Below are 27,475 nucleotides of genomic sequence, written 5' to 3' on the forward strand. Positions count from 1 at the left end.
AGGCGACTAGTAACCTGTGGCTAAACTCCCACACTGGACAAAGTCGTTAGGAAGACTCTGGTGTATGAATATCGACACTTCCATTCTCACAACCAAAGTTTACGTTATTGAGGCTTTCTCTTTGGACCTGTGCTATTACTAACACATAATACTATTTCCTGTACTTGAACTCAAGGTAGGAAGTAGCTTTAGACATGCCTGTGTACTCTGTGATTTAGCAATTTCAGTTTTCAGTATACTCCCAACAGCCATATGTAGATTTGTGAATGGGAGGACATGAATGAGAATGTTCACAGAAGCATTTTCTTGTAGCAGACAAAAACTCGAAACTCTTGAAACGCTTATCAACAGCAGAATGGATAAATTGTGACATATTCGCACAATGGAAGGCAGTGACAATAAGCCAATTATAAAGACACTCAGCAATATGGATAATGTGAACACCTCACAGACATACAGTTGCGTGAAAGAAGCCATACGAGAGTACATAACGTATGATTCCACTTGTATAGGTACGAAGACAGGGACAACTGATCAGTTCTGTTAGAAGTGAGGGTAGGTGTGGCTAAAAAGGTGCAGCTGTAAGGTTTCTGGGACACTGGTCACATACACGCAGGAGTGAGCAGTGTCGCTGTATTCTAGCCCACCCCATATTTTAAGCACCCATGATTTTACTAATCAAACGCCCCACCTCTTACATCCATTTTGCTAATGGTAAAAACTTTGAAGGGTCGTGTGAAGAAAAAAATAACTAAAGCAAGTCTGTAGCAGCCACCCTGGAATGTGGCCTCCTGGGGAGACTGCAGCTAACGACAGCTGAAGTGTATATTCCTAGTTAGAGTGAGGAATTGGCCCCGTGTTAGAGCAAAGATAATTCACACCCGTAGGTCATACAGCCCGTGCGGAACTATGTTTATTGTAGGTAATTTAACATTATGGAAAAAGTACAATTGGCCTTTCGTTCAAATATCCCTCTGGCAGATGTGTTCACCCGGAGGATGTCCCTATAAGAAACCACCTATTTTTAATTCTATGGTTTTAATATGTAATATTTGCTTGAAATAGGAAACGTTGATTGGAAGCCAAGCAGCTGTGCTGTGCTATGAGGAAGTTGTTGTGGATTCCGGCCATTACTTTTTTCCCCTTCAAAGATTAATAGAGGACAATGACTTCCTGATTCAATAATCTTCAGCGAAGAGGGAAGTAATGAAATGTTAACAATCTTTGGAGCCTTTGCTCTTGGAAAACCTCCCAAAGCCACCTGTGCTGACCAGTGCTGACCAGCCACCAGTGCTGACTGATGGTCTCAGTAGGGCTGTCCTCTGGGTGGTTTTGCACAAAATTCTTGTGTTTCGGTTGTACTAAAAGTAGCTGTACCTCCCCAGGCTGTGGCGGAAAGCATCTCTTGGGGATGTTATTTATACTTTTTTTTTTCGATGCTGGAACATTCTTCTTGTCTTTCATGAAGTGAAGGTCTTTTGCAGGTTTGATCACTGTTGCAGGTGGGAAATGGGAGAGAGGATTCGTTTTCCTGAATATTTGAAGTGGATCCCAGACAGAGGGTTCATTTCAAAGTTACGGTTATTTGTTTTTAAGTTCGGTGGCGGTGCTCCAAAGGAGAGTTGGAGACCCCTCTCTGTGCGAGGTTGCGGGGGAGCTGCCATCTCATCCGCTGTGGTCTCACCATGGCAATCGGAATAGAATTTTCAGCTCCCTGAGCTCCCTCTGAATTCTTAAGGAAGCTTCCATGGCACTGCTGGGGACAAAGCGGGGGCCTGCTGAAAGCCCGGCCTGTGAATACATTTGGCCTCAGGATTGTGAACCCTTGTGAAAGACTTTTTGTCCCCTGGCTCTTTTTTTTTTTTTTAATCAGTTAAAAATCTTTTTTCTTTAGGTGATATCCTTAGCATCCAAAATGTGAAATAGAATTCAGATAGACAATTTTAGCTTGCAAATGTTATAGGTAAAATTATTGTGTATCTGAACAATGACTTCCTATCTAGCTAGTCTTTTAAGAATTTTGGTTTTTTACGTAACAGCTCTCCTGATTAACATGTGCCTCACACGGGATGCTGAGCACACGGCAGAACAGGATCGCTGTGTCCGGAACAAAAATGACAAACTCTCCGGAACCTGGCTCAGGGGCCTGGCCATGCCATTGACTGGCACTGAACAGTATCGAATTGTTCTTTTTCTAAAACATGACTGAGGCCAAAAGGAGCCTATTGTTTTAAAACCACTTATTTTGGATTGTTTTTTTTTCTTTTTATTATTTTCCATTTATTTTGAGGTGGGGCAGGGGCTGGGTACATTATGTGTGAACCAAAATCCAGTTGTAAATACTATTTTGATAAGTTGTCATGCCAGGTTTTGTACAGTGGGGGGCAGACCTCTAACCCGATAAGACATATGAGAGTGTCCAGGCTTAGACGCCACGATGGCCCAGAATGCCTGTCAAGGTCAATACTGTGTGCTATCTCCATGCATCTTAATTTGAACAACAAAGTGTTTAGATGTCAGATCCAATGAACCAAGGAGTTATGACATCTTTAGAAGCATGAGTCAAAAGCCACTTTGGCCTGTAGATCTAAGTGGTGTTGTCCAAGCCGCCTGCTGCAGACCGAGAATCCCTCCTATTTTTTGGAGGGACTAAGCCACCCACTGAGCCGCTCTCCACCGAGGCACCCTAACCTGCAACGACTTCTATTGTCCTGATGGTGCTTTACAAAGCATTCAGGTTGTTCTGGGTGGAACAAGCCAAAGGAGAAGTCCTTTAAAAGACAATCAGTTTAGCCAATGTCAAAGATAATACGGCACAAATTTCTCATCACTTTCATTACTATTAAAACCAGTCTCTAAATTACATTTCTGGTGGTGCTGCTGCAAACTCTGAACTGTAACTGTTTCTTGATCTTTATTTTTCCATCTGAAGTCGACCAGCAGAGTGCTATTGTCCCAGGTTCTGACCTTTGTCCACTTCTATTTCACCCTGAGTTTTATTTTTCAGTATCTTAAGCCACAGCAGCTCAGTCTGGTCAGAGGTAAAGAATAAAGTGTTTATGGTACGTTTGGTGCAAAATATAGTAAAGCACCATAACAAGAATAGAATTGGCCCAAACCGTGAGAGGATGCATTATTTATTAAAGCATTTTAGTTTCCTGAAATGAGAACTGGGAAATCTCTGGGTGCATATAATTGGCCATATGCAAGCAATAGTCCTGGGAGATCTGCATTAGAATCAAATAAATTACACTTAATGAAAGTGATTATACCAGGAACTTCATAACATTGTTCTCAATTTGAGGTTGAGAAGATACCTTCATGATTACAGAATAATTCTCTGGCCTTCTGAACCGACAGGCTGGGCAAAGATTTCTGCCTCCAGTAAGGGAGGTTAGTGTAGTCTGTGGATTAGACCATCGAGACGTTGTCATAAATACAATAACAATTTCCAAAAAAAACCTCAGCTATTCCTCAGCATCATTGAATAGTTTATTCAATAGTTTTTGGCATTTTTAGGCTTGCATATATATTGTTACTTAATTTCCATTGTATTTCAAAAAGCATTGGAGGAAGCTGAGTATAGACACCCCGCTTTACACTGCGGCAGATACAAAGAGAATCCAGTAGCCTCCGGCATCTGCTTCTGCTCCTCGGTTCTCGTGCAGAAGGAAAGCACAGGACCAGGCAATGTGTCCCCAGCTGGCCTCCTTCCCTTAGAGCTGAGAAGGGAAATGCTCCTGTGTCTACAGAGAATCTAGCACTGGGTATGAGGCTCTAATAATTGGTTTCTTATGCAGCCATTGATGGCCAAACAAGTCAACTTTTGTAAAGTGGTCCTTGAAGAAAAAACAAACAGGTCATAAATCAGTTATTATAAGTCACGGGCAAAGGTATGTGTTCCGTGCAGTTATGCATACAGATGAATCACTGACTATAAAGGTGAAACACCCTATTAGACAAAGTTTTACTGTGTGGAAAAGCATCGCTTTCATGGCATATTATATTTAATTCCTGTTTGCAGCTCAGATCTCTCTTTCAACCACCAACAAATATGTTCAAGTCGTTTTTCCATAGGAAATACCCAGGTTTGACGACATGAGCGAATTCTTTTGGTTTTCAATTTCTGAGATGCTTAGCCTATTGGCACTTATCCGGGAAGGATCAAAAAAAGTTAGTGAAGATGTTCATCACTCAAAGTCTGGAAAATAGAGACTTGCACAGGATAGTTTGCCGCCTGAGCCTGTGTCAAGGTTAATGTCATGCCGAGTTATGTTTAGAATGTGGGGTGGTGCCTGCTCAGAGCCTTGCTCTGGAAAAGCTAGGTTTGATTCCACCCTAGACATTCTACAGGTGGGGGACCTACCCAGTGTTGGAGAGACTGGGGAAATCATTAACTACTTGGTCAGCATGTCGTAAGAGAAAAAAGTGGGGGTGGGTTGGAGAGGGAATCTGTGGAAGCCAATGAAGAAACTGAGTATCGGTGAAACCCAAATAAACAAAATTGAAACAGTGAAGGATATTAGCACTTAATTTAATGAGGGCGTCAAAATCCTGTCAGTGGAGGGAAACTCAAGAGAGACATGACTTTCATCGGGAGACTTGGACTGAAGATCGCCTGGGCTGCAGGCATGTTCTTGCAATCCACGCTGGCCTACTGCCCATCCCAGCAGAAGTTCTAGGGGATGCTAGCGACAAAAATTACACAGTGCTCCTGCCGTCATGAAGTCCGCCTCTCAGTTAAAACCTGCAGCTGTTATTCAGTCACTTCCAGTGGATGACGAAGCCTCAACAGTCTGGCCATCTGTGTGTCACTGTGACCCCAAAGTTGTTTGAAGCCATTTGCTTTTTTCACAAGAGCGCTTTAAATGTACAGTATTTAAGAAAATCACCCTAGAAGAGTAATTGTTTTTAGATAAGGAAATCTGCAGGTTGGTGGCAGCTTAAAAGGTGATCTTCATTGAGCCATGTGACTCAATTAAAAATCGGATAGTGGACTCTTTATTCAGATTTGTGGTTTTAAGTTGAAATATTAATAAAACAATACTAGACTGTCTGAGATAACTGGAATTCTGCTATGTTTAAGGTTTAAGTTTATAGTGTACGAGAATTTACATGTATAGTAGTTTGTACTCCAACAGTTGAGGCAGTTCAGGAAATTAAACATAGTCAATTTGTAAATGTAGCTTAAAATGTTTAAGGAGCTTGATTACAGCATGATAAATCGGACTAGTTATTGATCAAAGGTCACTTTAAATAATTGTTAAAATTTGCTAAATTTCAAAGGAGAGAAGAAAGAGTTTACAAATTGGATTAGAAAGTTTGGGGATATTTATTTTTTTAAATAACTTTTAGATCATCTTAACTACACAAAAATCACCCTTGAGGATACTAAAAGTCACACTTGAGTCCTGGCAGGTCTGGTCCAGTGGATTGAGCACCAGCCTGCAAACCAAAGTGTCACGGGTTTGATTCCCAGTCTGGGCACATGCCTGTGCTGTGGGCCCGGCACCCAGCTGGGGGCGTGCAAGAAGTACACATCGATGTTTCTCTCCCTTTTCCTCTCCCTCTTGTCCTTTCTCTAAAAATAAATACAATGTTTGTTTAAAAAGTCACACATGATACTATTCTGATCCAATGCTTCCTCAAATAGTATATTTATTGCTCATTGAAAAGAAAGGAACCCAACTGGACCACATTCCCCGTAACAATCTCAAGCCTCAAACGAACCGAGTTTCTTCTGCATTATCCGGATTTCCCAGCCACCCTGAACTCCTGGGAGCTCGGTTACAATGCAGAATCATAAATCAACGTCGGCCATGCCCACGGGGCCTTTTTAACCTTTGCTTTAATTGGGTGAGTCCTGCCTTTAACTCAGATTTAGATTAGAAAAGGGGCTGCCACGACCTCCCAGTATTTTTGGCTAATGTTGCTTGTTCTTTCCCTCACCACATGCCTTCTTCGCCCTGCAGCTCCTTGGAATCCATTCATCCTTTCTCGGGGCTGTGGCCTGTGAAAGGTACTTTCTTGGCAGAACCTGCTTATGTCGGGAGGCAGAAGGGCCTGAGAGCTTCTTCTGGTCTGTTCGTGTATGTGCTGACTTCTTGAAATTGACAAGAACATTTATGGCCCTTGTCCCTGATCCTGGTTCCTGCTCAGTAGTTGTCTGTTCATGCCGGAGGCAGGAACTGTGGTTTGTAGAGACAGCCCAGAAAATGTTTATATCATCAAGGATTTGGGGGGAAGATAAAAATGTGAGGAGAATAAATACCTTAGAACACACAGACAAGCCTATGTCTTCTAGCACAGCTCTATGATTTATCAGGCTTGTGATTTCAATACTATCCTGAACGCTCGATCAAAATTAAATAAAGATGACCATCGGTTTTCAAGATGATGGCATTTTTTTCCAATTTTATGAGTAAGTCTAATTTTCTGATTCTGATCAGCCAAAGGTTGCTGATTTAGGAGGACACTGCTCAAAGACCAGGGAGCCTTGGCACTAGCGGAATTACAACCCTGAGAGACAGAACACTGGGGTGGGCAGAGACAGCCCGGGCTGTGCGACTTAGGAATTTGACTGTCCGTGTCCGGCTTCATTCATGTCTAGGAAGACCAATAACGCTATACGTGTGTTACTCATCACCTTGCGCTCCCTATTGAAGCCCTTGTTTTCTGTATACAGGGTCTGACAGAAGTAAGGCCTGCTCGAGTGGGGCTGGTAGGGTAATAATATGGGTGTAATAATTTATAGTTTTAATGTGAACATGTCACCAAAAATGTCCTATGGTGTGCTTGAGTGTGATGTTGTTATGTTACAGAATGACATGCTTATGATTTTGTAATAAACCGGGGGTGTTATTTGTGCCGGACCCTATATTCTGCTGTGTCCCGTTCTCCTATGATTTCATATGCATTAATCACACTTAAAAATAGATTACAAATTCCCTTCTACCATCCCAAAGTACCCATGAAAAGACTGGTCACCCAGATAGCACTCACATATTTGGTGAGTTGGTTAGTTTTCAGTGGGGGAGAAAGTCTCCGTGAGAAGACAAGTACTGAGTTCACTGATTCATGCATTTTGCACAACTATATACTGAGTTCCTCCTACGAGTCAGGCACTGTCCTCGCTGTTTCAGAGGCTGAAATGAGAAAACCAGTAAAGTTCTTGGCCCTCGCAGAGCAGACGGTCACGAGGAAGACAGCTCCCAAACAAAAACAGCACAGCTTGTGATAAAATAAGAAACTTACAGAGAGCCATGAGACAGGAAACTGAATTACAGAGAAACCTAAATTAGGTAGAGTGATTAGTGGTCTCTGCCAAGAAAAAAAATAACGCTGAAACCAGTGGTTCCCAAAGGGCTGCACAAATGGAATCAGCCAGGGGGTCTTTGAAAGATACTGAGACCTGCCCTGACTGGGGTGGCTCAGTAGATTAAGCGCCAGCCTGCAAACTGAAAGGTTGATGGTTCAATTCTTGGTCGGGGCACATGCCTGGGTTGCCGGCCAGGTCCCCATCTGGGGTCTTGTGAGAAGCAACTGATAAGATGTTCTCTCCCTCTCTTTCTCCTTCCCTTCCCCTCTCTTCTAAAAATAAATAAATAAAATATTTTTTAAAAAATACTGAGGCCTGGCTCCCACCTCCAGAAATTCTGATTTAATTTGTATGGGTGTGACCAGACTACGGGACTCTTTCAGAAGTTGTCTGGGCGATTCTAACATGCCGCAAAGTCTGAGAGCCAGTGACTGGTGCCTCGACCTGAAGAGTGAGTCAGAATTGACCAGGGGAAGATGCATGGAGGCGAGAGGGATCGGACACTCACAGACGGGACAAAAGCTCCTGTGTTGAATCAGGGTGAGAGGGGACTGTCGCCCACTGACCTGAGTCGTTTTGCTCATACGCAACTCTGAGGTTCATTTTGTTAGATAGTAGCAGCAACCAAGGATTTCCAAGTAGGTCAGAGAAAGCCACCCTCTCACCACCTGGCTGCTAGGTTCTAGATATGTGACTTGCACACAAAATCCGCCAGGCCCTTATTTCATCAGTGGCCATTTGCAGAGTAGGCACAAAACAGTTCGTACACGTTGTTCTTTGAGCCCCATAGGGTCTCACCATCTGCATTGCTGGGTGTGCTGACCTCACCTTGTATGGAAGGTTTACTAGAGACAAAACACCAGCATTTACAAATGCAGGATGTACAATTCCAGGCCCTCTGCTTGGCATCAGACATCAGAAGCCCTTCTAAACCAATGGCTGGGCACAGATCCATCTTGGGCCCAAGCCACCGACTCCATCCCTCCACGCGGGGCCGGGACTCATGCCTGAGGCTTGCAGAATCCAGGCCCTCTGGGTCCTGAGAACTTCCTGCAACAGAGAGGCATGGCTGACTTATGTTCGCTCATGTATACGCTTTGAAAAGCTGAAATGACACCTAATGAGATCCTATTATCCCATCTGTGGTACTAATGAACAAAACATTACTTTCACCAATAAAAACCTCTTACTGATATTTATTGGCAGTTGGCACTGTTGGCGCTCTTGATGGAGATACAGATAATAGCTGGGCACATGGCAGCTGCCTCTGGACAGTGGCTCTTTTAAATCGGCTGTCACCTCGCCACCTGGCCTGGGCATGAAAGTTTAAGCCAACTGCTCTGTGTACAATATCACCCTGATTATAATGAAGCCGCGTAAAGGAAATTAGACTTTGTAACACGGGAGTGGTGGTCACCCCTGAGCCCAGAAATCCTGGAACGGAAGCAGGGATGAAATTCTTCACGGATGAGAGAGCTGTCTCTAATTACCTTCCCTCCCGGGCTGTTTATAGAACACAAGAGCTCACCAAGGGCAATGACATAGATGTGAGAAGAAAGGAAGAAGTGGAGAGCAGCTCGGCGCTCCCTTTTCTGAACTGTCTAGCTCTGTGATGACTGGAATTGCCACCAGACAAAGTCACTTCTCTCGGCTCTCATGCAATGTACGGTTCCTACTTTTCCTTATTTCTCAGTATCTGGGGGTTTAAGTCTTCTCAGAACTCTGGCATGTAGCTATCAAATTATCTTGTTCTCTCTCTGGGTCATTTTATATCTGCTGGAGGAATTCTTTCCAGGAACCTTCGGCTTTTTTTCAGTCAAAGGTTCCTGGAGGTGCCATGGAACATGGAGGTTCGATCATGTTATGATCGAACATGAGGTGCCACGTTCGATCATAAGACAACCAAAGTGGGGAGTGGAGTACCCCTGGGGTCACAGCAGCCCCCGCCTCTGCTAGACGGGGAGACCTACTTTCTTCCCGCAGTCAGCTCGAAAAGACCAGGCGGGCATTTTTGAAGTCTGTGTTCGGTCCCTTCTGACGCCGCTAGGTTACCGAGCCTCAGCGGGTGACAAGACCTTCATGTGGCTCTGAGCCGTGAAGATGTGTGTGCCGCTTTCTCCAGTTCTAGCCACTCTTCTGCTTTTGTTGCCAGAGGGTATTTTTGCCTCCGGAGAATCCCAGAGCTGCTTGTCTTCAGTCAGCATGTGCTGAGCTCTTCGTGCCACAGGGGCGTGTCGTCAGTGGGAAGGGAACAGGGACCACGTGTGTCCTTTCAAATGTTCCTGGAGCCACATTTTCAAAAGCAAAAAGCGTGAAATTCATATGTATTTTTGCAACCCAGTGCATCAAGTATTGTCACTTTAACACGTCATCAATATAAAAAGTTGTTGATGAGGTAGTTTAATTTTTTTCAAACTGAGTCTTTGAAAATGTTATTTTACACTTTCAGTTGTATCTCGCTTTGGATTGGCCACAGTTCCGGTGCTCGGTAGCCACACGCAGCTAATGGCTATTGTGTTGGACAGAAGTCTATGTGATAGAGCTAAGAAACTTATCTGCATTATCCATTTCTATTCAGCTTCTCTTTTGGATTAATTTTTTTTTAAGTATATGCCCAAGCCCCGACTGGCATAATTTAGTGGGTTGAGCACGGGCTGCAAAGCAAAGGGGTGCAGGTTTGATCCCCAGTCAGGGCACTTGCCTAGGTGGCGGGCCAGGTCCCCAGTAGGGGCCATATGAGAGGCAACCACACATTGATGCTTCTCTCTCTCTTTTTCTCTCCCTTCCCCTCTGTCTAAAAATTAATAAATAAAATCTTTAAAAAGTAAAGTAGATGCCCAGATCCTTTCCTGTTTTTTCCAGTGGTTCTGATGACCTATATGATGATGTCTGAGACAGCAGGGTTAGCTGAAGGGGAGCTAATGGTGACCCTGAATTCTTTAGCCCCTCGCTGTATCCGTTTGGGTTGTTTATAGTGACATCAAAGTGATAGCATCAGACTGAGGGCTCATGCTGGTAGAGAATCGGCAAACTGGTCGGGAAAGATGTGAGAATGATTATTCAGTCCAGCTCATGCAACTTTTGTGAAACCTGAATTTTAAAAACTCAGAAGGCTGCGTGAGTGCACCTCCAGCAAGCTCAGAGCCGTGTGTGCTGCTGCTCTTTCTGCTGTAACTCCAGGCTAATAATAAGTACTGGGCAGAACAGGCACAGATGGAAAGTGTGTGCCTCCCCCCTGCAGAATCTAACAGCGTGAGGTGGTGAGGTCATCATTCCGCCCCGCGGATCCCACACCTTTTTTATCTGTAAGATCGTGAAGCAAATGACAAATGTCCCTTCATCAGTGAAAACAGTGAAGTTCTCCATCTTGAAGGAGAGAAATAAGAAAGGTGAACACACTACTTCTTTGCTTTTTCTCTAGTTTCTACTTTCATTGTCATTTACAGAAGAGGGTTCTTACCAATGAGTTAAGCACTCATGTCCTTGTTGAAAAGTCCCAATAAACGTTGTGAAATCACCCACATTTGAAAGGTCTGTGCAGGCTGTAGAAATGCGGGACTTGAACCCTCAGTGTGTCTGTCACGAGTAGTTGCAGTTGTGGGACAGGGACTTAATGTCGCATCTCTCCGTAAAGAAGTAATCCCAATTAGCTTTCTGTGTACTCATTTTTTTTTACTTTGTCTTTATTGTATTTTATTGCCATTTAGTCCCCTTATACCCACGTCATTCTGTGTATTAATTGAGGACAGCATGTGATTTGTTTTAATTATATTTTCTATAACAGTTCTCGTTGTTTATTTCATTGGTGGTTAAGCTTGAAAATAGGCAAAGCTGAGACACGAGAATGAAAAGGAATGAAGGACATTTAGAGGAAACACAGTGGTGGATGCTGGCAGTCCACGTGGGCTGGGAGATGCCAGGAACATCTTACTGGTACCAACCATCCTTGCAACAGCCTGAAGGGCTTGACAAGTGTCCCCTCTGAAGCAGCACCGCCCAGCACAACTGTCTGAAAATGATGGCGATGCCTATCACTTGCGCTGTCCACTGTGAGCCGCTGGCCACGTGTGGCTGTGGGAAGGCTGCCAGTCTGATGAGAACCTGAATATTTAATTTGCACTTTGACTGAACTCAGGCCAATTGATCATGATTTTCCAGCTAACATTAGCAGAAAATACCGACTGAAGCCAAAGGCATCGCATTGAGGTACATCTTGTTGCCATCCCTCATTTTAAATTTGATTGCTGTTCATTTCCACTGCGCTTCGGGTTTGCTTTCCTGGATCAGGTTTTGTGTTGTGCATTTCTGTATTTTAACCCTGGGAGTCTTAGTCCTCTGAGCCCCAGAGCCCCTTCTGTACCACTCGCTCGCTGATAACGACGAAGTTCATCTTGTCCAAGATGCCGGGGGGCAACGTTACGCAACATCGGCCACACCTTCTGCCTTCCCGGTGAATTTTGTTCTTCTTCACAGTCTTGTCTTTAGAGAACACTCTCTTTTCAAGTCCCTACACTCCTCCCCCTTACTGCAAGCCTGAGTTAACAATTCCCATCTTGCCTTCCCAGTTCTGCTAGCCTAAGCCTCCAATGAATATATCCCTGAATTCACACTTTTTGATAAGAGTTTAGGAAGGATGTGTGCATCCCCCTTCCAATTTTGTGTCCTTCCTAATGGTCACTTTCATTCTCTAATAAGTGCTAATTAATATATTTTTCTTGCTGGGTTAGTATGTAACAAAATGAATATAACTGCAATGAAAATAACTAAACCACTATCTTAAAAATGAATGTAACAAAACTACTGCCCTGTGTTTCTCAACAAGATGGGGGCAAGTAGTTACAGAGCTTGGTATAAGCAGCAGAATAAACCAGACTGAGGGTTGAGCTCCTTCGTCTGGGACACGTGTGCTGGAAAGCCCTTGGTTAGAACTGTGACAGCATCTGCAAAGCCTCAGGGTTTTAAAGACTTTAATTCTTACGCTTATTGGTGTCCCCAGGAAAGACTTCAAGTTGTGGGTCGGGGTGGCCACCCACGTGTCCGATGACTCAGTGACTGTGAAATGTCGCTGCTCTAGGAGAGGCTGGTGGCGCTTGGCTGAATCCCATCTACCCACAGTATCCAGGAGGACAAGCACAGGCTGACCAGACTTCCCGGTTGGTACAGTGTTGCTCTTGGCTGGCTGAGTCCCCTCCTGCACAAAGCAGTCAGCACCAGAGTGGCTCCCTGTCGCCCTTTGTGGAAGAGCATTGAACCCCAGCAACGCAAGAGGACGGATTTTAACGTTCCTCTCTGTAGCAAGTCCCTACCTAGCGCTCTCAATAGGTTCTGATACCGTAAGTAAAATGACATATACTGAAACCGATTTTCCCATAGGCGGGTGGATATCGACAAGAGTTAAGTTCCCCCAGGGACATTGAAAGAAATATTATTCAGAGAATAATGAAACTGCTGCCTTTGGTAAATTAGAGGTAGAGTCTCAATATTAGGGAATCCAGTGTTACATGCTTTTTAAATTTTTTTAAAGTTTTATTTTATTGATTTGAAAGAGCGAGAGAAACATCCATTTGCTATTCCACCCATCCATGCACCCACTGGCTAATTCCTATGTGTGCCCTGACTGGGACTCGAACCCGCAACCTTGGCATATCAGGATGATGCTCCAACCTACTGAGCTACCCAGCCAGGACTGCATGCCCCTCTTTTAAATTAACTTCTTTCTCCAAAGAGCTCAAGAGAATGTACTGATCCTAAACCTTTGCCTAACATCCATGAAGGTGCTTAGGAGATACGATGGCTCACTCAGAAGCTCAAATAAAAAACAGGCAAAGGAGAGCGGCCCTGCCTCACAGAGCGGGTGGGGCCAAAGTGCCACCTCTCGGGTCTCCCGCATTCTTCTTCCTCCCCATCACGCGCGCGCGCGTGCACACACACACACACACACAGCCAAGCACGCTGCGTCTCCTAGACCTCAAGATAATTCCGGTGCTAGGGCTGTTAAAGAAATGGTGGTTTTGGAATAGACTGGGCCTTTCTGAGCAACCCCTCCCAAAAAGGGGCGGGACTTGGAGTAGATTTTCTTGTATTCCCCAGGAGCTCCCAAGAATAGGTTATATGGAAATAGGAACATCAGCTTCAAAATAAAAGTATGTCTATTGAGAGAAGAGAACTGGAACAATCCTGAAAACAAGAATAAACAGAGCAAGTGGCCAAACCTTGGGAGGCCAGAGAAAAGGGGGACATGTGACCTTACTTGACCTTCTTCATGGATGGCTTGCATGGGGTGATTAAGTCTATACATTTCTTTGAGGCCTTTGGAGAAAGGCACTGTTTAAATACAAGCTATGATCACGCAGCTTGCCTCCCCTGTGTCAGGCACGCATGGTTAATGGTGTCTGATGTGTGAGTTACACTTCTTCCAGGTTATAACAGTGAGGGTCCTGGGCGGCCTTCCCTCTCGGACCCGGCGGTAATTTATAGGGCTGCGGGGGATGCCTGGGCACCGGCTGCCCCCCAGAGTCTCAGCACTGTGCTCAGAGAAACCGGAGCCTCCCTGAATGTCTCTTCTTGGAGGCACTTTCTTAAGAGACCTTCTTAAGGTAGAGAAGTGGGAGCAGGAGTTGGTGAGTCAACTGAGAAAATCACTTTCTACTTCCTGTCCATGTACTCTATCTCCTTATTTCCTGAGAGGTTAAAAAAAAATTAAACAGAGCAGAAAACATTTTTGGTGGTGCATATTAGTTTCCCAGGACCGCTTGAGGAAAGGACCAAACCGGGAGGCTTAGAACAACAGACATTGGCCTCTCGTAGCTCTGGAGCCTGCGGTCCGAAATCCAGGTGTGGGCCGGGTCAGGCGCCCTCCGCAGGCTCTGGGGAGGGGTCCTTCCTGGCTCCTTCCTGCCCTTTGGTGGCCTCAGACATTCGGTGCCCTTCGGTGACACGGCCAGCTGCGTCACTGCATACTCGGCTGCCCCGTTCACGTGGCCACCTTTCCCTCTGTGTCGGGGTCGCTTTGCATGGTGGCCTTCTCTGAGGGACACCAGTGACATTGGAGTAGAGGCCCACTCTGCCCCAGGGCAACTTCCTCATAATTCATTACATCTGCAACTCCCCTATTTCCAAATAAGGACACATCCCCAGGCCCCAGAGGTTATCCGTTTGGGAGAGAGAGAGGCAAGTCGATCTAAATACCAAGTCAGGGTGGTTTTCAAAGACATTGAGGAGCTGAACCTTTTCCTCTTATAAAATACCACGTGGGCGCCTAGGAGTTGAGTGGGCCAGCAGCCCTGGTGGAAACAGCAGCGGAGCCTGGGCTTCTCCAGGCCGTGGGTCTCCTCGCCCCTCGCCACCTGTGTTTGTGCCGTCTAGGTACCGAGGGGGTCTCCCCATCCCCCCCACCAGGCTCCAAGGGGCCCAGCAGAAGCTGTGGAACTGCATGTTCCATTCGGTGCCTTTCTCAAGTCCAATTCTATGTCTTCATAGCTGGCAGCTTTAAGGAGCATAAATTCTGAAAATGCCTGTTTATGAAGCTTGTTTGAAAGCAGCCGTCTTCCCAGTGTTTATTGGTTTTAAGTACAGGAAATAGAACTATACCGAAAGCAAACTCCCTCCAGCGGCTGCTCGGACAGAGGGGGGCAGAAAGCTTTCCCGTGGGTGAAAGTCTGAGTTTCTCTCCCCCGGCATGTGAACGCCCCTGTGGAATCTTGGTGTACAGCACACTCTCTCCGGTCTCACTCTTTCCTTCCATGAAAACTGGGGAAGCAGAAACTAATCCTTGAAAACACTGACGCAGACTGATTCACCGCCACTGCCATCCATCCTGCTCGGCATCACCAGTTCCACCCACAGAACCAGTCACTTTGGGAGAGAAACTCAGGGACTCCTACAAATCCCAGCCGGAAGGAGGGAGCACTGGGGACCAGTGGCCCAGGCTCCTGGAGAGAAGGCAGGTTTGCTCATTGGTCCTTAGGAGACTGGGGTCTCCCGGGGAGAAATCACTCTACTTTCCAAAGGCTAGAAGGCTGTTGTAAGAGCGGGGTTTGGGAAAGAACACGCAGAACAGCCCGAGGGGAAAGTCCGAACTTGAACTCCATAAAAGGAGGCTTTCAGTGGTCTCCGCTGATCCATGTTTTTTAGAAAATTGTTTTGTCTCGGCCTGCCTGACGGTGATGCTATTGCCAGAACCAGCAACGAGAGGGAGGCGGACATTGTGTTGCGGTCTTTGCCGTCTCCTGTGAAGCCCAGGGCAGGGCAAGTCATGCTCAACAGCCTTGGCTCAGGGGCAGGAGGCATTTCTCTGAGGCTCTGTTCTCTCTCTCTGCAAACCAGCTAGAAATGTTCTCGCCCTGGAGGAAGCCTTCCAACCTTGGAGGCTGCTTGGTGTTAGCATGAGTTGGAGAGAGGGCAGCCTGGTGGGACTGGGGGCGGGGTGTCCCTGGGGGGAGGCCGTTGGGGGACCTGGGTCTCCGCACAGGGGAGCACTGGATGACCCCTGGGCCTTTTGGAGTGTGATGTCAGATCTGGCACTTCCTCTTCTGTGTGACAACGCGGTTTGGCAGAAAAAGCTCTGGGCAGAGGGGCCCTTTCCTTCCTGACTCCTGTACGTCCCCGTGAGCGCGCCCCTCACCCTGTGGAGCTGAGGCTGGATCCGGAGGTTCATTCTTTGCCAACCGGCTCCACACTTACTAGGAGGGAAGCGGGTGGTGTGCAGGTGTGTGTGGAACCACAGGACAAACCCCGAGGGTCAGTTTCACTTCAGCTCCCCAATTTCCATCTGCACAATCTCAGAGTATTTTTCTCACTCCCCCCGAGAGAACCCCATCCCCACCTTAGCCAGCACCCCTCCTCCGCCCACAACCCCGCCGTCTTCCTGCCGCCTCTCCCTCCAGTCCTGGCAACCGCTCATCTGCTCTGTGCGAAATACATTGGGAAAATCCCGCGGTAACTTCTGAGATGGCAGCCGGTGCTCCCATTGTGGAGCTGGGCGGACTCAAGTCAGGGGGGACCCCCAACTGTGTACCGTGTGAGGCGCGCTCCCGCTGGCCTTCAAGAGTACCGTGATGGCCACGTTTGAGAAGCACTCGATTGTGTCAACTGGAAGGTTGCCTTCAGCTCTGATGTTCGGGAACTGAGTTCGCAAACAGCAACTTAGTGATCCCTTTGTCCGCTAAGTAAAGGCCAACCTCCTTGGCCCAGGGTTAACGACCTTCTGCAAAGGTCACTGGCCCTTTCTCAACCACTTGGCCATTACTCTGCTCTCTCGATTCTCAACTGAGTCTAGTTTCATTTCCCCCGAACCTGCCCCTGCCTGTGTCCAGGCCTTTCCTTCACCCGGGATGACTACCTCCATCTACTTAGAATTCCTGATCCCACCTTCTGCTAGTTCTGCCACGTAAGATGCTTAACACGCCTCCCAGGGTAATGAATCTATTTGAAAAAGAGATGAGTGGCTTCATGGTGATCGCCTGTGTCAGTGTTTGCAATCCTCAGAGATTTTTTTCCATTGTGAAATACTTTGTAACCCTATCTCCGGGTGGGGCTCCGTTGGTTGGGCCTTGTCCCACCAACTGGAAGGCCGGGGGTTTGATTCCCCGTCGGGGCTCACGCCCGGGGGCAGGTTTCCTCCCAGCAGTGCCTCTCCTTCTCCCTCCCTCCCCTTTCTCTAAAAATTATTTTTTTTAATTAGAAAGAAAAGAATATCTAGACCTTAATGAAAAAGTGCCATATCACTTTCTCAGTGACAGCCTTGTGTTCTTTACAACACAGGATACTCACGTGACACTCTCTGCATTACATTTTCAAAAGTATTTTAAATTCCTTTGCCTGAGTCCCGGGCCTCAAGCGGCGCCCTGCGGCGGCTGCGGCTGCACAGAGGCCTCCTCGATGTCAGGGTGGGGACCGTCACCAGCTGTTCCTCTCATCACGTGTGGGTGTCACTACTTTTTAAAAATACGCCTGGCGTTTTACTGTAGTGTTGTCATGGGGCGCTGATTGAAGTAATTAAGAACCTGAGAAATGAATAGAAAGGTAAGTCGCTTCTTACCCTCACATTTTTGAATAACAGCTTTATTGAGATATATTCACATACTGTAAAACACACACACACACACACACACACACACCTATTTAACATGGGCAGTTCGATGGTTGTCGTACATTCACAGAGCTGTGCAACCATCACCAGGATTTCAGAGTATTTTTCTCACTCCCCTGGAAAGAACCCCATGCCCGCCTTAGCCAGCACCTCTCCTCCGCCCACAACCCCGCCATCTTCCTGCCGCCTCTCCCTCCAGTCCTGGCAACCGCTCATCTGCTCTGTTTATGGGTTTCATGTGAGTGGATCATATAGCATGTGGCTTGTTGTTACTGGTTTTCTTTATTAGTGTTGTGTTTTCACGGCTCACCAAGATTACAGCATTTCAGTGCTTCATTCTGTCCACGTAAGAAAGGTTCCAACACGTGGAGAATTTTTACAAGACTTTACTTCAGCCCAACTCATGACATTTGCCCAGGAGCAGGACCTCAAATGCTCCACGGAATAACGGTTTTGTAATTCCTCATATTCATTGGCAGTTAAAGAGGGGACATACAATTGCATGCAGGTGGAAGGAGGGATTGCATTGTAAGGTAGTTAAAAGTATGTGCTATTTTTAAGGAGGTTACAGCTAAGAAAGAGGGGGGTCTGAAAAGAAGCGTTTCAAAGGTATGTTAACGCTGATGCATAGGATCTGTGTGTCGACAGGGCTTGCTTAAGGCAAAGATAAGCCTTTTTAGTGAAGTTTTATTCCTGAGAGGCTGCTACCCCCATGACTTGCCCCGTGAGGAATTTCTAATCCGAGCTCTCTACGGGGTTACTTTCCACAGAACCCTTCCAACCACAGCTCCCCATTTTGGTCATAAATCGCCCCAAAGAATGCACTGACGACCAGTCTCTTGGCTGGGTACTGTGGTCTCAGGGGACCAAGAAGGCTCATTCCTAGGAAGTCTCAGTATCAACATCTTCTTGTTGACCACTGTGGAGGGGGCAATGCCATAACCACGGTTCCCAAAAAGAGAAGGGCAAGAAAACGGAAGGCTGTCAGGTCTTACGACTTCTATTGCCAATAAAGCACTCGGGACCATTTGCATCCTGTGAACTGTGAGCCAGGGATCCCCATTCAGACACACCTCTGGGACGGGCCAGGGTGCAGGAGCTCCTGAACCAGATGGCCGTGGCGTGGCCCCAACCAGATGTGTGCAGGCTGAGGGTCAGCACTCCCCTCACCTGCAGGCGAAAGTGCCACTTAGTCAAAGATGCTGACGATCCAGTCCCACCTGTCTGCGACTGAACCTGGATTGTGGGGGGTGAGCATGAGACATTGGGGTGGACTCATCCACGCCCTGGGAATACAGCAGGTAGAAAAGAGACCTGGACCAGGTAGAACCCAAGAGCCTTGGGCTTGAACCAGGCTGTGTGTCCTTGGACATGCCTCTTGCATCCTCTGCGCATCAGTTTCCAGAAAGCACTTTGAAAGGAGGTGTGGTTTATGAGAGAGACAGCCTCACTAAGCCTCTTCCTGAGAGAATGCTTAAGTAGCTTCCCCATTATTGTGCTCAGAAGGTCTGAGGAGTTAAATACTGGCCCTCTCGCTCTTGTTCACTCCCCACCAGCGGATTTATTTTGTTGTTACATTTGGTAAAGGGACCATTATCTGGGTCTGAAAGGAGACTGATATCATGTGCGGGAATTAGCATATGGAGACTCGAAACTGGAGAAGTGCCAGAGTCTTCCAAAGGGAAGTCCAGATAACAGGCTGCGAGACTGAGCAGCTTTCATGGGAAAAGTAAAGAAAACAATTTCCCTCGTTGCTGCCACTGAAAAGAAGATAAAGGAGCTGGAGGAAGGATAAAAGTATCCACAAAAAAACATAAAAGATGCATTCATGGGAAAAGCTGGTTTGATCACCAAAAGGGCAATAGGTGGAAAAAATCACACTATTAAAAAAAAACAACCAACTGTGGAAAAAGAATGGAGAAATAGTCATGGAGGGGGAAAAAAAAGTGAGATCACATAAAAACTTTGCAGGGCGGCCTGGAAAAAAGCAAGGCTTTTCGAGCTAAATGTGAGGACTGTATTCTCACTGCTCTTGCAGAGGAATTGGCCTTGGGTGACCAGAGGTCCGGCTGCCTTTTGGCAGGAACCCAGTTGTTATGTTAATGTGTTGCTGGCTCGGCGTTAAGTACAAACGGAGAATAGAAAGTGTTTTACCGAAGGGAAAACTCCCAGCATCGAGTTCTTTCTTGGACCACTGAGCTCTGGGCCAGCGTCACACCTCATACTCAAATCTAAGACTGAATCAGTGTCAAGGCAGATGCTCCCAGCACTGTGCAAAGACAAATGCAGCTTCAAACAGGGACTCTCTCCCGTGGGTGGTTTATGGGCCGGCAAAGTGTACTCGACTCAGATTTGGGCCCAGGAGCCCACGTGGAGCCTAAGGCAGGCGTCTTTTACAGCGCAGCACCCCCGCCCGGCCCCAAGCGCCACCTCTGAGCACTCAGTACCTTCTCTGTTAACACTCGCTTGTTCTAGGAGGCTGATTCACTGCCCTGGCTCTTCAAATATTTTAATTGTCTTGTCCAGGGCCAGGCCCAAAGCCTGGGGTGCTCAGGTTGAAACTGCGTGATGGTCGATGTGATAATCATCTTTTTAATTAAAGAATTGTGAAGTCACTTGTCGGATGGTTATTTTATCCTTTTTAGGTGTCAGCGTCTCTCTAAATTCCTGAGGCCGCCCACACAATGATCTTCCCCTTGGTTCCTTGCTCCTGATAGCTGATTTCAGCGAGGTACTGGGTAAAAACTAAAGACTGAACTATTTGCACTAATTTTGCGATCTATTCATGACCCCTTGAAAGTTACAAAGTGTTTAGAATTGCAGAATATAAATTGCTTCTGAATTGCAAATGAGCCCGTAGCTGCAAATGATCTCCTACCTCCACCCACCCACCCCCTTCCCACCTTCCTCAGGTTGTTTCCCAGCCTGGCAGCTTCTTGTCTCACTTCCACTCCTGTGCACACAATTTCCAAAAAGCTGACAACCTGTTTTTTTTCATGATGTCTTTTTTGGCAGTGACACAGGAATTTGGCTAAAATGCCCCATAATTAAGTTCCTGTGGTATCCACAAAGTTTACAAATCTAATAAAGAAAATCCGCATAAATGGCATTAAAAAACTTGTGAGCCAGAAGATTCTAATGGAGCCATTTGCTTCCCAGGGGTGAATTTGTCAACCACAGTTATTGAAACTCACTGTGTCATTAAGATATCATTTGGGAAACCAGTTTAGATTCCAGAACATTCTCTGTGCCCTATTTCAATGTACAAGAGAAGGTCGTGCAAGAGAACTTTCAGCCTGAGAGAAAGTCTTAGGAGTTTATCTGAGCAAAACTAATGACAACTGCCAGGAAGCAAACGCTCAACAGATTGAAGAAATGCTCGGGAGAAGGGTGGTTTTGCAGCTTATTTTATCCATTGGAAGCCAAGGAGGAGACGTAAGGAGGGCACGTGAAATCCACTGGTGGTAGATTAAGGGGCTGGAAGAGCGAAGCGGGGGACCCCTGGGACTGGACCAGGAGCAAAATGGAGAAGCACGTGCTGCTCTTCATTGTGGGTGCAGGACGGGGGACAGTCACGGCAGACGGAGGCGGAACGAGAGGACAGTGCGGCCTCGCGCTGGCCGTGCCTTCCGGGGGCTGGAAGAGAAAATGACTCTGACCTTTTAAAGGTGTGTCGTCTGAGACGCATGGAGACAACAGGCAGTGTCAGAGGTAGAGATGGACCTTTGTCAAGGAAGCTGCAGGCCCAGGACGTGACTCCCCTCCATGACTTGCTGCGAGGTAGGAATTTTTTGTTTTTAGATTTTTATTTACTTATTTTTAGAGAGAGGGGAAGGGAGGGAGAAGGAAAGGGAGGGAAACATCAATGTGCGGTTACACTTGTGGTCCCCCTACTAGGGATCTGGCCCACAACCCAAGTGTGTGCCATGACTGGGAATCGAACCCACGACTCTTTGGTTCTCAGTCTGCACTCAATCCATTGAGCTACACCAGTCAGGACTGTTTGTTAGGAATTTTTACATTCAGACCCTGTGTGGCTACTTTCCATCTGTGGGTTTATAAGGCTCATCATGTGGACCTCCCCTGACCTTGTCAGATTCAGTGTGCACCCCGCTTTTTTATTTACGAGTGTGGTATCTAATTGGTATCCAATTCCGGGGAATTCAAACTACGTGTCCATCAAACATGGATTTCTACAACACTGTCCAAGAGTTAACAGTGCTAAAACTGAACAGTGGCAGAATTTTTCCACTAAAAAAAAGTGTTTTCATATTTATGTCTGTCTCTCGCTTCACAATTTTCATTGTTAAGTACAACTGGTAAAATGCTAGCTGACTCCAAGGTAAGGTCAGTTAACACTGGAAGTACCTCTTCTGAAATCCACATTCCGGGACAGGATAAGGAGCAGAAGTTCCCCAGCCGGAGACCACGGCCATAGAGGTTGTTGATGCAAAGCTTTCTTTTTTTTTTTTTTTATGCAAAGCTTTCTAATGTTACTATCCACACTTCACCCCAAGGTTTAATAATTGGTGCAAGTTTTACACCAATTATTAGTGGAGTTTTAGTGGAGAAAATGGATGATGCTCAGATCATAGGGTAGATCTGATGCTCAGATCAATGATAGATTAGCCCACTAAAGGAACCACCTGGGATATTTCAAGTAGGAAGCGATGTAGCCACTTGGGATATCAAGTTTCAAAGACCTATTAGAAGGTCTGGGGAAGTGAAGTTCAGAGACCAGTGCAGGAATTGAGCCAGCGCGAGTTTGAAAGAATCTATGGTTGATGATATGCCTTCCTGGGTGATGCCGAGGGTACGCCAGGGAGCCCCTGGCAAAATCACGCCCCCTGTCTGCAGAAAGGTAAGCCCCAGGCTGCAGCTGCCCACGGGAATACGGCTTATCCCTCTCTTTTACCTGCTAAATCCCGAGAGTGGAAGGCCTCTTAGGGACAGAACTGAACCAGAATTCCTGTTAGGAGGAGAATTTTGGAAACGTAGTTTCCTGGCCTCTAGCTCCACCTGGAAGGGGGAATCCAATTGAGCAGGGATGACTTTGATTGTGAGCACGCAGCATCAGCCCAGGGTATGAGAACCCAGCCAGCCCAGTGCCCTTCTGAAGCGGTGCGTTAGATTGAGAACAGCCCTCTCCAATAGCACTTTACCCAATTATGAAAATGATTCATATCTGTGTACCCAGCATGATAGCCACTAGCGCTATGTGGCTATGAGGCACTTGAAAACGTGGCTTAAGCAATTGAAGAATTGAATTTTTAGTTTTGCATAATTTTAATTCATTTGAATTTAAACTTAAATACCTACGCGTAGCTTGGGATTACTGACTGCATTGGGCCACGCAGGTCTAGAACTCTCTCTGGTCCTACTCCCTCTCCCACTCCATTAAATGGGATTTATTGCCTGATCTGCCCCAAAGCGTCCCTGATCCTGCTGTCTGAATATTTATTGCACTTATCGTGTGTCAAAGGTACTTGTTAGAATCCGGGGTATTCAACCTGTGGCCCGTGGGCCACATGCAGCCCAGGAAGGCTATGAATGCAGCCCAATACAAAACTGTAAATTTACTTAAAACATTATGAGATATTTCTGTGATTACATATCACAGTGTATTCCACGTGTGGTCCAAGACAACTCTTCTTCTTCCCGTGTGGCTCAGAGACGCCAGAAGGTCCGACATCCCTGTGTGATGGAGTTAGGTGGCGGGGAGAGTCTCACTCAGCTAACAGAATTGGTCTTCTGACCACTTTTCAGGCCAGCTTGCTAGCAAACATCTGTTGTGTATTTGGCTGAATCCCTTCTGTGATTTGCTTTCACTTGAACACACAGCGGTAGCAAGGGAGCTGGGGAGACCCCTGATGTTTGCCCACAGAACCTAATCACTGGGACAGCCGACTAGCCAAATCAATTTGCAACATACACTTCTCTCCCAGAATGTCTCCTGGACCTCCGGAACCCGCATTATCCCCGCTCCTAGCGCACACTACCAGACGGCTCATGAAAACTGCGTAAATCCGCCTATGAAAATCCACTTACGTAAAAACCCAGTTAAGGCTGCTGTCCCCCACGGGACACTTACTTTAATGTGAGCAGGTTTACAACAGGTATTTTTTATTTCATACATGTAGCATGAGTTTTTCCGGGTATAAAATTGCTCCCGATTTCTATAGCTGAACCTGCATTTCCACAATTGCACCCTGACTGCCAAGCACTCTGCCCCCTGGACAGCCTCGGGCCCACTTGCTCCCCCTGCAGGCATCTATAAATTCCCCTCTGTTGACTTGCCCAAAGGGCCCAGCATCCTGTTAGACCACAGCAGGTGCTTTCGTGAGTACATGACACATATTTTTCTGCCATTCTGAAAAGAACATTAGCAAAAGAGACTGTTTATCATTTGTTTGCCAATCAGATAAAGAGGAAACGAGGGTTTCAATGTTGGCATTTTTCCCTTGTTTTACACTTGAGCATTTCCTGGCCTGGCTGTCTTTCTGCATTAAAAAGTTGCTCACAAGATCTCAAAAACTGGTGTTACTTATTAATTCAAGAAGTATCATGGAAATGATGCCATATTACTCATTAAACATTCATGGAATTCGGTTTACACAAACACTCACATCCCCATTAATTATCTCTTTACTTGGTGGTAGATAACACTAGCTTGTTGTCCTCGGAATGCTTCATAAATTCTATCATGGGGGGTGGGGGTGGGGGGAGCCTAAGGCACCAGTCACTGGGGCATTTGTTTAGTCCGAGAAACCTCCCATTACTGCTCTCTAAATTGCTCTTCAACCTCCAACCAAGATGGAGGCATAGGTGGACACACCCTGCCCCACAACCAAAAGAAGGACAACAACAAATTTAAACACAAAAGACAACCAGTTTGTTGTCTCCCAGTCTGGAAGAAAACCAAACTGTATGGAAGTCCGACAACCAAGGAGTTAAAGAAGACACACTCACCCGGACCAGCAGTGGGGGCAGAGATGGGCAGCTGGGCAGAGAGGACTCGAGGTGAGACAGTGGCTGGTGGACCTAGGGGTTGGGAGGGGTCCTACATCTGAGTTGGGATAAACTGAGAGGAACAACTGGGGAACAAGACAGACCAAAACCCAGGGCTCCGGTGGGGAAATAAAGCCTCAAACCTCTGACTGAAAACACCTGTGGGGGTTGAGCAGCAGGAGAAACCCCCAGCCTCACAGGAGAGTTCATTGGAGAGACCCACAGGGTCCTAGAACATACACAAACCCACCCACCCGGGAATCAGCACCAGAAGGGCCCAGTTTGCTTGGGGGAAATGGGAGAAGTGACTGAAAGACGGCGGAGAATGGAGCAAGCAGCACTGTTCCCTCTTGGACCCTCCCCACAGACAGCACCACAACGCAGCCACGTGGGTTGCCCCACCCTGGTGAATACCTAAGGCTCTGTTTCTTACTACAAAACAGGTGTGCTGAGACAAAAAAAAAAAAAAAAGGCCCAAATGAAAGAATAGATCAAAGCTCCAGAAAAAATGCAAGTAACTGACAAAGAGATAGCCAACCTGTCAGATGCACAGTTCAAAACACTGGTAATCAGGACGCTCACAAAAATGTTTGAGTGCGGTTATAAAATAGAGGAAAAAAATGAAGGCTATGAAAAGTGAAATAAAGGAAAATGTACAGAAAATCAACAGTGACAGGAAGGAAACCATGACTCAAATCAACAGTGTGGACCAGAAGGAAGAAAGAAACATTCAACCAGAAAAGAATGAAGAAACAAGAATTCAAAAAAAATCAGGAGAGGCCTAGAAACCTCCAAGACAACTTTAAATGTTCCAACATCCAAATCATAGGGGTGCTAGAAGGAGAAAAGAAAGAATAAGAAATTGAAAACTTATTTGAACAAATAAGGGAGAACTTCCCCAATCTGGCAAAGAAAATAGATTTTCACAAAGTCCAGGAAGCTCAGAGAATCCCAAAGAACTTGGACCCAAGGAAGCACACACCAAGGCACATCATAATTACATTAGCCAAGATTAAAGATAAGGAGAGAATCTTAAAAGCAGCAAGAAGAAAGCAGAGTGTTACCTACAAAGAAGTGTCCATAAGACTGTCATTTGATTTCTCAAAAGAAACCTTGCAGGCAAGAAGGGGCTAGAAAGAAGTATTCCAAGTCATGAAAGACAAGGACCTACACCCAAGATTACTGTATCCAGCAAAGCTGTCATTCAGAATGGAAGGGCAGATAAAGTGCTTCCCAGATAAGGTCAAGATAAAGGAGTTCATCATTACCAAACCCTTATATGAAATGTTAAAGGGACTTATCTAAGGAAAAAATAAGATAAAAAATATGAACAGTAAAATGACAACAAATTCACAACTATGAACCACTGAACCTAAAAAAAACAAAAACAAAAACAAACTAAGCAAACAACTAGAATAGCAACAGAGTCACAGAAATGGTGATCACATGGAGGGTTATGGGGGGGGAAGTAAGGGGAGAGAGAGAAAACAGGTACAGAGAAAAAGTGACATAGATGGTAGAAAATAGACAGGGGGAGGTTGAGAATAGTACAGGAAATGGAGAAACCAAAGAACTTATATGTATGGCCCATGGACATGAACTAAAGTGGGGGAATGCAAGTGGGAGGGGGTGTGCAGGGCAGAGGGGAATAAGGGAGTGAAATGGGACAACTGTAATAGCATAGTCAATAAAATATATATATTGTTAAGAATAAATAAATAAATAAATTACTCTTCAGTCCCTGCCAGTGTGGTTCAATGGGTTGGGTTTCGTACCACAAATCAAAAGTTTGCCAGTTCGATTCTTGGTCAGGGCGCAGGCCTGGGTTACAGGTTGGTCCCCGGTTGCAGGGCACACAAGAGGCAACCGGTCGAAGTTTCTCTCCTTCTCTTTTTCTCTCCCTTCCACTCTCTCTAAGAATAAAGAAATAAATTTTTTTTATTTCTTTATTTGCGATTTGTTTTTTCTAACTTTTTCTTTTTTTCCTTTTAAAGCAGGCTTGAAATTATTCTTGGAATCTAACCTCAGATGGCTTTCCGAAACAGACACCATGCTCCTCTGTTTTAGTGCTAATAACAATTCCCCTCCTGCTCCCCTGAGGTGGGGGTACAGGGATCACTGCTGACGTCCTCTCCTCTCCTCTCTTTGCAGGCTTGCTGATTGGTGCTGGCTGTGCCCTCTACCCCTTGGGCTGGGATAGTGAGGAAGTTCGGCAGACTTGTGGCTACATTTCTGGCCAGTTTGACCTGGGTAAGTTCTCTTTACAGATGCCACCCCTTTAGAAAAGAACCTATCTGACCTTTCGTGGGAGCATGAAGTGGAAAAGGAACGGGGAACCAGAACACAGACTGGTGTAGCAGCCAGACTCGTAGGTAACGATACCCGCACGTCTATTTATCCTTCTGTTCTGGTGAAGATCTGTGGGTAACCTGTTCCCCTGAACTACGGGAAATAGTGCAGATACAAAAAAAGAAATAACCCTTGCTCAGAAGTGTTTCTATTTATGGATCAATTCATTCAACATCATGGAATTATGATTCATTGCAAATGCTAAAATTAACTGTCTATGAATTCACGCTCTATCTTCGAAATTAAAACAAACAAAACCACTAAGGAAATGATAAGGGTTATGGGATCTATAGCAATGTCCCTCCTGGGCAAGACAACTTTATGAAAGGGATAAGGATCAAACTGGGTTTGGGAGAAGTGACATGTATGAATTACCTGGCAAGAGGGAGAAGGAAGGCTGGGGGAGGTCAGCCGGACACCAGAGAGAAACGAGGACTCGCACACTGATGCAGGGCCCACGAATTTGCGTACTAAACAGAAGGTTTCAGATATTTTTCTCCTGTACATGAAGTGTATTCCACTCAGCAAACTGTGAATTTGTTTCCATGGCTTTCTTTATAATAAGTCATAATGATGGGATGATATTTCGCTGGGTTGGCAACCTATGTTAACTACTCCCTTAGTTCTTTCTATTCCAGCTTCTGTCATTTGAAGGCAGGGTCTACTGAGTAGTTTAATGAATAGTTCTCAGGATGTTTTTCTAAAATTGG

At 46.0% G+C, this 27,475-nt stretch overlaps 1 protein-coding gene across 1 annotated transcript in view; it reads left to right on the forward strand.

Moving 5' to 3' along the window:
• The window catches only part of LHFPL6 (LHFPL tetraspan subfamily member 6), a 144,498-nt gene that overhangs the window by 103,153 nt on the left and 13,870 nt on the right, over positions 1–27,475 (forward strand). The window contains exon 3 of the mRNA XM_037129647.2: positions 26,568–26,666. Within this exon, the coding sequence (XP_036985542.2) occupies positions 26,568–26,666 (99 nt within the window). The remainder of the gene's footprint in view (positions 1–26,567; positions 26,667–27,475) is intronic.

Source organism: Artibeus jamaicensis, unplaced genomic scaffold, assembly GCF_021234435.1.
Source record: "Artibeus jamaicensis isolate MK-2021 breed Jamaican fruit bat unplaced genomic scaffold, CSHL_Jam_final contig_415, whole genome shotgun sequence".
Taxonomy (NCBI): Eukaryota; Metazoa; Chordata; class Mammalia; order Chiroptera; family Phyllostomidae; genus Artibeus; species Artibeus jamaicensis.